Source organism: Schistocerca cancellata, chromosome 2 (genome assembly GCF_023864275.1).
Source record: "Schistocerca cancellata isolate TAMUIC-IGC-003103 chromosome 2, iqSchCanc2.1, whole genome shotgun sequence".
NCBI classification, from domain to species: domain Eukaryota; kingdom Metazoa; phylum Arthropoda; class Insecta; order Orthoptera; family Acrididae; genus Schistocerca; species Schistocerca cancellata.
This window is the reverse complement of record NC_064627.1, coordinates 497,131,960-497,144,818: the sequence shown is the minus strand read 5'-3', so window position 1 is coordinate 497,144,818 and position 12,859 is coordinate 497,131,960. Positions and strand designations below refer to the sequence as shown.

At 38.4% G+C, this 12,859-nt stretch overlaps 1 protein-coding gene across 2 annotated transcripts in view; it reads right to left on the bottom strand.

Moving 5' to 3' along the window:
• Positions 1 to 8,070: 8,070 nt before the first annotated feature.
• Positions 8,071 to 12,859, bottom strand: part of LOC126162035 (tubulin-specific chaperone E) — a 76,743-nt gene continuing 71,954 nt past the window's right edge. Inside the window, exons 9-12 of one of the 2 annotated variants that reach the window (XM_049918262.1) lie at positions 11,602 to 11,767; positions 11,424 to 11,489; positions 8,588 to 8,736; positions 8,071 to 8,401 (exon numbers count right to left, since the gene is read on the bottom strand). In XM_049918262.1, coding sequence (XP_049774219.1) covers positions 8,312 to 8,401; positions 8,588 to 8,736; positions 11,424 to 11,489; positions 11,602 to 11,767 — 471 coding nt within the window. In that variant the 3' untranslated portion in view covers positions 8,071 to 8,311. Of the gene's footprint in view, positions 8,402 to 8,587; positions 8,737 to 11,423; positions 11,490 to 11,597; positions 11,768 to 12,859 lie in introns of those variants that run through there. The other variant, XR_007534986.1, reaches the window with a different exon arrangement.

Sequence of the window (12,859 nt, the reverse complement as noted above, 5' to 3'; positions counted from 1 at the left end):
ATCTCCGGGCGGGGACTACTCATGAGGACATTATTATCAGGAGAAACAAAACTGGCATTCTACGGGTTGCAGTGTGGAATGTCAGATCCCTTAATTAGGCAGGTAGATTAGAAAATTTAATATGGGAAATGGATAGGTTACAGTTAGATATAGTGGGAATTAGTGATGTTCAGTGGTAGGAGGAACAAGACTTTTGGTCATGTGAATACAGAGTTATAAATACAAAATCAAACAGGGGTAATGCAGGAGTAGGTTTAATAATGAATTATAAAAATAGGATAGTGGGTAAGCTACTACGAGCAGCACAATGAACGCATTATTGTAGCCAAGATAGACATGAAGCCAACGCCTACCACAGTAGTACAATTTATATTCCAACTAGCTCCGCAGATGACAAAGAGATTGATGAAATGTATGATGAAATAAAAGAAATTATTCAGATAGTGAAGGGAGACGTATGTAGATAGTATGGACACATGAAGAGAATGGATGAGGGAAGAATTCCAAAGAGGATGTTTGATCTGCAACTGGAGGGGAAGAGGCCCAGAGGAAGACCAAGGGATAGATGGGTGAAGGGAGTGAAGGAATGTGTGATGAGAAGAGGAGAGAACTGGACGAAGGTGGAAGAGGGGGAATGGTGGAAAGACAGAACACGATGGAGAGGCTTGTGTTCCCGACAGACCCAGCCAGTGGCTGGAAACTGTCCAAGATGATGATGATGATGATGATGAAGGGAGACGAAAATTTAATAGTCATGGGTGACTGGAATTCGATAGCAGGAAAAGGAAGAGAAGGAAAAGTAGTAGGTGAATATGGACTGAGGGAATGAGAGAGGAAGCCGCCTGGTAGAATTTTGCACAAAGCATAACGTAATTATATCTAACACTTGGTTCAAGAGTCATGAAAGAAGGTTGTAGAAATGGAAGAGGCCTGGAGACACTGGAAGGTTCCAGATAGGTTATATAATGGTAAGACGGAGATTTAAGAACCAATTTTTTCAATTGTAAGACATTTCCAAGGGCAGATGTGGACTCTGCCCACAATCTATTGGTTATGAACTGTAGATTAAAAACGAACAAACTACAAAAAGGTGGAAATTTAAGGAGATGGTACCTGGATAAACTGAAAGAACCAGAGGTTGTAGAGAGTTTTAGTGAGAGCATTAGGGAATGACTGACGAGAATGGGGGGAAGAAATACAGCAGAAGAAGAATGGGTAGCTTTGAGAGATGAAATAGCAAAAGCAGAAGAGTATCAAGAAGGTAAAAATATGAGGGCTAGTAGAAATCCTTGGGTAACAGAAGAGATATTGAATTTAATTGATAAAAGGAGAAAATATAAAAATGCAGTAAACGAAGCAGGCAAAAAGGAATACAAACATCTCAAAATTGAGATCAAAAGGAAGTGCAAAATGGCTGAGCAGGGATAGCTACAGGACAAATGTAAGGATGCAGCGGCATATATCACTAGGAGTAAGATAGATACTGCCTACAGGAAAATTAAAGAGACCTTTGGAGAAAAGATAGCCACTTGCATGAATATCAAGAGCTCAGATGGAAACCCAGTTCTAAGCAAAGAAGGGAGAGCAGAAAGCTGGAAGGAGTATATATAGGGTCTATACAAGGGCCGTGTACTTGAGGACAATATTATGGAAATGGAGGAGGATGTAGATGAAGATGAAATGGTTGATACGATACTGCATGAAGAGTTTGACAGAGCACTGAATGACCAAAGTCAAAACAAGGCTCCGGGAGTAGACAACATTCCATTTGAATTACTGATAGCCTCGGGAGAGCCAGCCCTGACAAAACTCTACCATCTAGTGAGCAAGATGTAGGAGACAGGCGCAATACCCTCAGACTTCAAGAAGAATACAGTAATTCCACTCCCAAAGAAAGTAGGTGTTGACTGGTGTGAAAATTACTGAACTATCAGTGTAATAAGTCACAGATGCAAAATACTAACACAAATTCTTTACATATGAATGGAAAAACTGGTAGAAGCCAACCTCGGGGAAGATCAGTTTCGATTCCGTAGAAATGCTGGAACACATGAGGTAATACTGATCTTACAACTTATCTTGGAAAACAGATTAAGGAAAGGCAAACCTATGTTTGTCGCATTTGTAGACTTAGATAAAGCTTTTGACATTGTTGACTGGAATACTCTCTTTCAAATTTTGAAGGTGGAATGGGTCATACAGGGAGCGAAGGGCTATTTACAATTTGTACAGAAACCAGATGGCAGTTATAAGAGTAGAGGGGGAAGCAGTGGTTGGGAAGGGAGTGAGACAGGGCTGTAACCTATCCCCGATGTTATTCAATCTATATATAGAGCAAGCAGTAAAGGAAACAAATGAAAAATTCGGAGTAGGAATTAAAATCCATGGAGAAGAAATAAAAACTTTGATGTTTGCCGATGATATTGTAATTCTGCCAGAGACAGCAAAGGACCTGGAAGAGCAGTTGAACGGGATGGACAGTGTCTTGAAAGGAGGATATGAGATGAACATCAACAAAAGCAAAACCAGCATAATGGAATGCAATGCTGAGGGAATCAGATTTGGAAATGATACACTTACAGTAGCTGATGAGTTTTGCTATTTGGGGAGCAAAATAACTGATGATGGTCGAAGTAGAGAGGATATAAAATGTAGACTGGCAATGGCAAGCAAAGCATTTCTGAAGAAGAAGAATTTGTTAACATCGTGTATAGATTTAAGTGTTAGGAAGTCTTTTCTGAAAGTTTTTGTTTGGAGTGTAGTGATGTATGGAAGTGAAACATGGACAATAAATAGTTTAGACTAGAAGAGAATACAAGCTTTCAAAATGTGGTGCTACAAAAGACTGCTGAAGATTAGATGGGTAGATCACATAACTAATGAGGTGGTACTGAACAGAATTGGAGAGAAGAGGAATTTGTGGCACAACTTGAGTAGAAGAAGGGATCAGTTGGCAGGACATGATCTGAGACATCATGGGCTCACCAATTTAGTACTGGAGGGAAGCATGGAGGGTAAAAATCGTAGAGGGAGACCAAGAGATGACTACTTAAGCAAATTCAGAAGAATCTATGTTACAGTAGGTACTTGGAGATGAAGAAGCTTGCACAGGATAGAGTAGCATGGAGAGCTGCATCAAACCAGTCTCTGGACTGAAGACTACAAGAACAACAAAAACTACTACTTTTGCCAGAAAGAAAGGCACAAAAGGTGGAATGTACACTGTGTAGGGTGACCTCCCCATATGAACCACACTTGAAGGAGGAATGGTAGGTCTAACCCAACAATGCGAATCATGTATTTAAGGACGAAAAGTTGTTTAAAGTGTTGGATGAGGGGAAAACAAACCAGTGTGTCCAAAATCATAAACCAAATCCAAGTGTGATTGGTGTAGTGTCATCCAAACAACAACCCATGTCAAAGCTGGTACCTCATGACAGAACAAGTAAGGATGGTCGCTGCACGACACAGCCAGGAATGAGAGATGTTGGCGTAGACACGCCCTCAAGAGGTTCCATATGCCGCTGCTGCTGAAAGAGTACTTACGTCAGAGCACAGTGCTGCTCATCCCACTCTGTAATCATCGTTTAAATGACAGCATTGTCTTACATCAGATCCAGCAGTATGAGTTGTATTAGAAGCCACAACTGTATAAGTTCATGATATGAGGTTATCATTCTGCATTGTGTTAAGTGATAAAGAGTTGAGTGACTGTAACAAATACATAGATATTCCTGTGGACCTGGATTGTTTTGTTTTCAATTTAAGTTCAGATTGTTCAAGTTTTAATAAAGTGATTTAATATATTGTTTGTGTTGTAGTATCTGCTCAACCTCCTCCAGAAGTACATCAATGATTGCTAGGATCCACTACCATGCCGACACAAATATCTCAGGTGTTTCTTCAACTTAAACTACAGTTGACACCAAGAACGTAATCCAACGTAAAGGCAGTGGAGAAAAAAGAATAGTAGAAGGATGGACTTACAGCACGAAAAAAGCAGCAGCACTACAAGGGCCAGGGCCCTGTGTTGGACAAGCACATACTCACAAGTGAGAGGTGACCCAACTTAGTTATATCAGAGGCGCACACATTTTAAGCTAGAGAAAATCTGTTCAGAATTTGTGTAAACAGTCTGAATTGGCAACTACTGAACTAATAAAGCTGGATGCCCAAAAGAAGTTCATCATACTGTGTGTATACAACTCACTCAGTTGTAATGTGGACACTTTCTTCAATAAATTAACTGAAGTCCAGGAAAGGCCTCAGCCCCCTAAACTAATATGACATGTGGAGACATGAATATTAGCAAGGTGTTGAGGGCAAAATTAGTAATAATCTTATAAAAAATTTGAACACTTTTAGCATGTTAGAAATGGCAAATTTAGTGAATGATTTTTCTCTGCAGAAAAGTTGCGACAAACTCTTCCTACTACACATGCACTACCCACAAACCCACAATGACTTACAGAGCGTGCACAATGTTGATTCCCACCCCACAAACAGAGCTTAAGCAGGAAGACAATATGGAAATTAAAAAAATAAGAAGTCAGTAGGTACGAATCAAGTTCCCGTCTCTGTTCTGAAGATGTGCACAGACAGCATACAAGCCCCATAACATGCATGATCAATGAATTTTTTAGTTCAGAAGTGGAATAGAAGGAGCACAATATCAGCCATTAGTGTTGCCAAAAGTGGTACTTGAAGCTCTTGACAAGTGTGAATGTGTTACAGACATATTCTTAGACTTGGCCAAGGCTTTGGATGCTGTTGACTGTGAAATACTATTAAAAAGCAAGGTGTGTGAGGAATAACAAATGAGTGGTTCAGTCTTACCTGGAAAACAGGGTGCAAAAGGTAGAGGTAGTCTGTTGATGATAAATTTTTAGCAAAACAAATGTCGGACACAATGTATATATAAACATAGGTGTCTCTCAGGATAGTTTACTGGGTTCTGTTCTGTCTTTAATATATATCAATGACTTTTCAGGCAGTTGAAGATATGGAGAAAGACAACAATACTATAATCACTGGTAAAATAGCAGAACTCCTATTACAGAAAGCAAATGAATTCATCAAATGATAGGGCAGAATGTAATAAATTTACATTGGATATAAAGGAAACAACAGTGTCCAGACAGAAAACAACTCTGTTGTATTAAACATAGATGATAAATCTATAGATTGTGTAACTAACGCAAAGTTGTTAAGGATGAATAACATTTAATGAGCACACACAAAGATATTAGCAAAAAAAAGTCATCAGCACGTTACACTCTTAAGGTTCTATAAAAAGTTTGTAACAGCATGTGATGGCATACTAATCTTACTCACATTCCATTCTTAGCTATGGACTTCCTTTCTGGGGACTGAAGGCATGAAACATGGACACAATTTTTAAGTTGCAGAAAAGGATTATATGAATAACCAGAAGTAGTAGTAAGGCTCATTGTAAAGAACTATTTAAAAAAAACTGGGTATCCTTACTGCACCAAATGAATACATCTACTAACATAGTGTGCAAATCATTGAAACATTACTAATTATTTTGCTAATATTTCTACAATAATCATCAAACAAGAGCCAGTTTGGACCTGCATTTATCAAGGAAAAACAAACAAAAACTCAAATCTTAATTTTTATGGGGGATTAAGATTATATAACAAATTCTCCAAGGAGTTGAAAGAGATTACTAAACTACATCTGATTAAAAATGCAGCTAAAAATTCTTTGTAACTGATGCACACTACACAAAGATTAAACAATGGAAAATCCTAGATGGAATAACAAACAATATGAGAAGACAGATTGTTCCTCATTACATTGAGGGGCACACTCAAAAAATTGTTAGTTATTAGCTAACAGACTTAGATCTTGATCAGACACAGATAAAACAAAACTTACACATATGCCCAACTCATACCTATATAGCCATTATCATTTCCGGATACTGGCAGTCAAGCCTCCTGGATATGACAGTGGCCATGTGTGCTTGAGTTGTGTATGTGTGAGTTTTGTTTTGTCTTTGTCTGGTTAATGACTAAGTCTGACAGCTGACAAAAAACTGGCAGTTGTTTTCAATGTACCTGTCTGCCACTATGTGGCCTATGTGTTGAGTAGCGATCTATTCTCTCCATACTACAATTAAAGATTACTCGGAGAATTCAGAGTAGTGGTTAATAATGAGAGGGGATAACTACAACATCTTGTCACATTAAAATACATGATCACAACGCAATGCTTTGAGAAGAAAATTATATGCTAAGATCTAGAGTGCATGACAGTAATATCTTGTCATTCTCCTGAGCTATACATCTCAATCATGAAAGGGGGATACTGACTCAGTTTTTCAGGTAGACATAGGGGAGAATATGAAGACATATGAGGTCCGTTCAAAGAACCTCGAAACATTTGTAATTTCACGTCAATTGTGTATGGGAGCAAAATGCAGTTGGCATCACCGCACATGCCTGTGTTCAGTGTGTAACTGTCCGAAATTTCATTGTGATATACCTGTTAATTATTGTTCAGTGTTGTACTTAGTAGAACATTGTGTCGCACAGTTTCTGAATTTCAAGATGGCACAGTTAGAGGAGCAATGCATCTGCAATAAATTTTCCATGAAACTCAAGGAAGCCTTTACTGAGACACACCAAGTGATGCAGGAAGCCTATGGCAATGAGTGCTTAAGCCGTACTTGGTGTTATGAATAGTTCACATGGTTCAATAACGGCTGGGAGCAAGTTAAAGTTGACCCTTGTTCAGGACGCCCTTCAACATCAACCGATTGTGATCTTGTCAGAAACGCCAATGAAACCGTGCATGCCAGTCAAAGACTGACTGTGTCGAGCAAATGATAACAAGATCTTCCTTAAGAGAATCGTAACTGGTGACGAGACATGCGTCTACGGTTATATGATATTGAGACCTAGTTTCAGCCTTCACAACGGGTCAGGTCACATTCTCCAAGATTTAAATAAAAAATTTAAAAAAAAATTTAAAATAATAATAATAATAAAAAAAAGCTCATTAAGTCAGGTCAAATGTCAAAGCCATGCTGATAGTTTTCTTTGTCTTTGAAGGAGTAGTTCATCATGAATTCGTGCCACAGGGACAAACCGTTGATCGATGGTACTATTGGGATGTGTAGCGACGCCTACGAGAAAATGTGAGAAGGAAAGGGCCTGAAATGTGGCGAGACAATTCATGACTCTTGCATCACGATAATGCACCTGCACATTCATCCTTGTTGGTGTATGACTACTGCACGAAAACAAAATCACTGTGCTACCTCCGCTTCCACATTCTCCAGACCTGGTCCCTGTGGACTTTTTTTTTAATTTACAAAGTTGAAAAACCCATTAAAGGGATGAAGGTTGGCAACAATAGATGAGATTAAAGAAAATTCACAGACGGCATTTTGTGCAGTCCAGCAAGAGACGTATCAGGACTGCTTATGGAAATGGAAACGGTGTTGGGAGTGGTGTATTGATTGTGGAGGAGAGTATTTCAAAGGAGACAACACACAATAGTAAAAGGTAAGTGTACAAAAATTTTGTGGACAAAGTTCCGGAATTTTTTGCACAGACCTCATACATAGAGTATATTTGCATGTTTTGGGCCTGGAGACACTTTTCTGAACACACTGAAGTTAGTGCAAGTGGTGTAGCCACATGTTCTTGTTGTCCTTAGTGTGTGCAGCAATGAAGTGCAAAACTGTTTCATATCATAAGTTATTTGGTGCAAATCAAAGAACATTGTAGAACAGGCACCAACCAAATGTGACACTGACCAACATATTCAGGAGGATGGGGTTTCCTCTGTCCAGCCATCTTGGTTTATGTTTTCCTATACCATTTGAGGCAAATGCCAGGATGGTTCCTTTAGCAAGGAACTCTCTCTCTCTCTCTCTCTCTCTCTCTCTCTCTCTCTCTCTCTCTCTCTGTGTGTGTGTGTGTGTGTGTGTGTGTGTGTGTGTGTGTTTATTTTGAGATATTTATTTTAATTACATTATGATGACAAATCCTATATCATTGCCAAATGATCTCTGAATGAATAGATCAAATCAAATCACATTAAGTTTAGTCTTTACTGTAAATTTGAGAATGATCAACACAATACAAACATACATGACAAAACAGTGTTAAATTTACAACATAGTTTTAAAGCACATTTACAAAACAGTCATCCTGCTAACAATGTTCTAAAAACTTTCCATGGTTATAAGTAAATACATTAAATGTTAATGCATTTTATGATTCACAGCCATATGCATAACGAATTAAACATCTGGACGGACTGCACAATTTTATTATTGTGCTACAATGTGGTCTCCATCAGAAATTGCGAAGTATGCAAGTTCCTCCAAGTCATTGTCAATGGGATATTCCAGGTAAGGAGCCTGTAGATTTAAACATTTTTCTGTATTAGTAACAGCACAGCAATGTGCAAGAGAAGTATGACAAGTCACTTAGCTCATATGACATGTTACTCATTATGAAATCGCTTTAAAGACCACAGATACTTGGAAAAGATACTTAAAAATTAAAATTTCAATGTAAGTAAACATTTTTTGTGTAATACATACTTTTTTATTTCTGCAAGACAGCTGAGAAATTTCATTTTCTAATTTAAATAATTTTTGTATCAATCCTTTAAACTTCTGAACTGTCATGTTTCTAGGAACTCTCTTTGTTATAGGTTGGTGTTTACTTTCTGGAACATGAATTTCTACAACTGTCAAAATTTTAAGGAATTTTACTCGAGTTGAGAACACAACAAAGAATTAATGTCCTTATACATTACTGAGAGACAGACAATTCAATATTTACATGATCTAGAGGTATCCACCTAGGCAAGTAACGGAGGATGACACACGTAAGAGCATATACAGAGAAACTCGGGTCCAGATTGTTTAACAACTGGCAAAAGCAACATCAAATGTAGCATCACAATAAAAGTATGTAAATAATATACCATATTGAGCGATGTATGGTCTTCAGACAGAAAAACTTCAAAAATATATCAGACAGAACAGACTACAGTTTTCAAAATATGCAAGTGAGGTCGTATTTAACCATGAGGCCTTTGGTTCTAATTCAGGATGTCTAAGAAAGTTCTATCACTATTATCTAGTCAGTAGGAGGGGAGGTGGAAGCATTAAGTTTTTGATCACTTGGCACATTAAATCACAAACCTTTTCACAATGTTTTATAAGATGGGGGCATGTGATTCTGATGACGGATATCAGCCTGAGAAACAGGGTCATTAAGTATCTCCCTTGGGTGCTACTCAACAGTTAGGTTATTAGTCACTCACATAAAACACACACACACACACACACACACACACACACACACACACACACACACACACACACACATATATATATATATATATTCACATTATTTATTTTTAATGATCCAGTGAATCTAGTTTTGTGCTATGTACAACAGACATTGGAAACAGTCCTCAAGTACTATAAAGCACTATAACAATTATTTTCCAATTAGAAGCATAGTACGTAGTACTGTATTACTGATGACATTTCATATTTTTTCTACATCTACATCCATACTCCGCAAGCCACCTGACAGTGTGTGGCGGAGGGTACTTTGAGTACCTCTATTAGTTCTCCCTTCTATTCCAGTCTCATATTGTTCGTGGAAAGAAAGACTGTCGGTATGCCTCTAATCTCTCTGATACTTTCCCCATGGTCTCTTCGCGAGATATACGTAGGAGGGAGTAATATACTGCTTGACTCCTCAGTGAAGGTACATTCTTGAAACTCAACAAATGCCCGTACCGAGCTTCTGAACATTTCTCTTGCAGGTCTTCCACTGAAGGTTATCTATCATTTCTGTAATGATTTCGCGATTACTAAATGATCCTGTAACGAAGTGCGCTGCTCTCCGATGGATCTTCTCTATATCTTCTATCAACCCTATCTGGTACGGATGCCACACCAGTGAGCAGTATTCAAGCAGTGGGCGAACAAGTGTACTGTAACCTACTTCTTTTGTTTTCGGACTGCATTGCCTTAGGATTCTTCCAATGAATCTCAGTCTGGCATCTGCTTTACCGACAATTAATTTTATATGGTCATTCCATTTTAAATCACTCCTAATGCCTACACCCAGATAATTTATGGAATTAACTGCTTCCAGTTGCTGACCTGCTATATTGTAGCTAAATGATAAAGGATCTTTCTTTCTATGTATTCGCAGCACATAACACTTGTCTACATTGAGATTCAATTGCCATTCCCTGCACCATGCGTCAATTAGTTGCAGATCCTCCTCCATTTCAGTACACTTTTCCATTGTTACAACCTCTCGATATACTACAGCATCATCCGCAAAAAGCCTCAGTGAACTTCCGATGTTATCCACACGGTCATTTACATATATTGTGAATAGCAACGGTCCTACGACACTCTCCTGCGGCACACCTGAAATCACTCTTACTTCGGAAGACTTCTCTCCATTGAGAACGATATGCTGCGTTCTGTTATTTAGGAACTCTTCAATCCAATCACACAATTGTTCTGATAGTCCATATGCCCTCACTTTGTTCATTAAATGACTGAGGAACTGTATTAAATGCCTTGCGGAAGTCAAGAAGCACGACATCCACCTGGGAACCAGAGTCTATGGCCCTCCGAGTCTCATGGATGAATAGCGTGAGCTGGGTTTCACACAATTGTCTTTTTCGAAACCCGTGCTGATTCCTACAGAGTAGATTTCTAGTCTCCAGAAAAATCATTATACTCGAACATAATACATGTTCCACTATTCTACAACTGATCGACGTTAGAGATATAGGTCTATAGTTCTGCACATCTGTTCGACGTCCCTTCTTGAAAACGGGGATGACCTGTGCCCTTTTCCAATCTTTGGGAATGCTACGCTCTTCTAGAGACCTACGGTACACCGCTTTAAGAAGGGGGGCAAGTTCCTTTGCGTACTCTGTGTAAAATCGAACTGGTATCCCATCAGGTCCAGAGGCCTTTCCTCTTTTGAGCGATTTTAATTGTTTTTCTATCCCTCTGTCATCTATTTCGATATCTACCATTTTGTCATCTGTGCAACAATCTAGAAAAGGAACTACAGTGCAGTCTTCCTCTGTGAAACAGCTTTGGAAAAAAACATTTAGTATTTCAGCCTTTAGTCTGTCATCCTCTGTTTCAGTACCACTTTGGTCACGGAGTGTCTGGACATTTTGTTTTGATCCACCTACCGCTTTGACACAAGACCAAAATTTCTTAGGATTTTCTGCCAAGTCAGTACATAGAACTTTACTTTTGAATTCATTGAACGCCTCTCGCATAGCCCTCCTCACACTACATTTCGCTTCGTGTAATTTTTTATAGTTTCTATTAATGTAATTTCTAAGGCTTGATGAAAGTTTTGTAAAAAGGATACGAATCAGTTGTGACTTTAATGTATGGGATGTAACTTCAGTTTCTCCCTTTTCAGGTGCTCCATATTCTGCCAACAGATTATACAATAATTATTAGGAGAATATATCATTAAATCTATCCAGATAAAAGATCATATAATATTAAAACAAATATAATTTAGAAGCATGACTAATACATACTGTCAACTAGGTATTGGTAACGAGGATGGTGTACATTGAATTCATTCAGCTGTTCTTTTTTCTCCGAATTACTTGTCAAAGAGAGCCATGAGTGAGCATGACGCTTCATATAGTCATATTCAGCTCCTCTCCTCTCTTCTGGTGTTACTGATATTCCATTCAGAATCTGCAACATGAAAATGGATGACAAACATTTGGATATCGCAATTCCCATAACTGTTTAAAAAATTATGTTTTACACAACCACAATCAATTAACCTAACCAACCACCCACCCACTCATCCTAGCACCCTCCCATTCCGTGCCTTATATTCAGCCAATCAGAACCGGTATGGTACTTCTCCAATTTCATACAGAACCATACATGTTTATGGGCTAATTACGAGCAGGTCACAACTCTCAAAGACATTTTAAAAATAATGCCAGCTTCCCAATCCCTTGCCTCCCCAGGGAGGCACCCATGTACCTGTTCTGTCTGTGTCTAGTGTACACTGCATGGTCAAATGTGACTTTGTTTATCACAGTGTTTGCACATTATATAACTGAGATGGAACGTAAGAACCAGGTTCCACATAAATGGATGTGGAAAACTGCATAACGACCACATCCAGGAAGGCTAGCACAATGGCCCCAGCAGCTAATCCATAATGTGGATTCGATCTGTGGCTGGCGTGCCTCCCTGTGGCCTGGAAGCAGATGCTTTAACATGCTCAACAAACCCTACAGACACACAACTGCAATGAGACAAAAATAATTTTCATCTAAATTTTTCCTCTATGCCTCAAATTCGGAGTGGGCTTTCATATTCTGGTGAAAATACCTTCAATGAAACTGTTAATTTTACAGTGGTAAATTTAGCTACTGTAAGACATAAATACTATATACAGATATATAGTAATCAGCTATTATTAATGTGCTGTGAAGATTTAGTTATCAACAGCTGCATCTCTTTCATTAATGTATACCTTTACTTGTTCTCATCTATGATGGACTAATAAGTGTATAGTGATTGACTGAAACTTAACTGCACTAACAAAAACTATCACTGTACTGCTTCATAGTATTTGTGGCTATACCATCTTAATGTAACTTGGTAAATTATAAGGATCGTTATTTTGATAACAGGTGCTGCCTCATCAGTTCTACTGAATAGCTGCTGTTGATTTCCTACCACTAACTTAACAACAACTTTATTACACTGGTATTTTTCATAAAAACAGTTAACTACAGATGAAACTACTGGGTCCCATCTACAGCA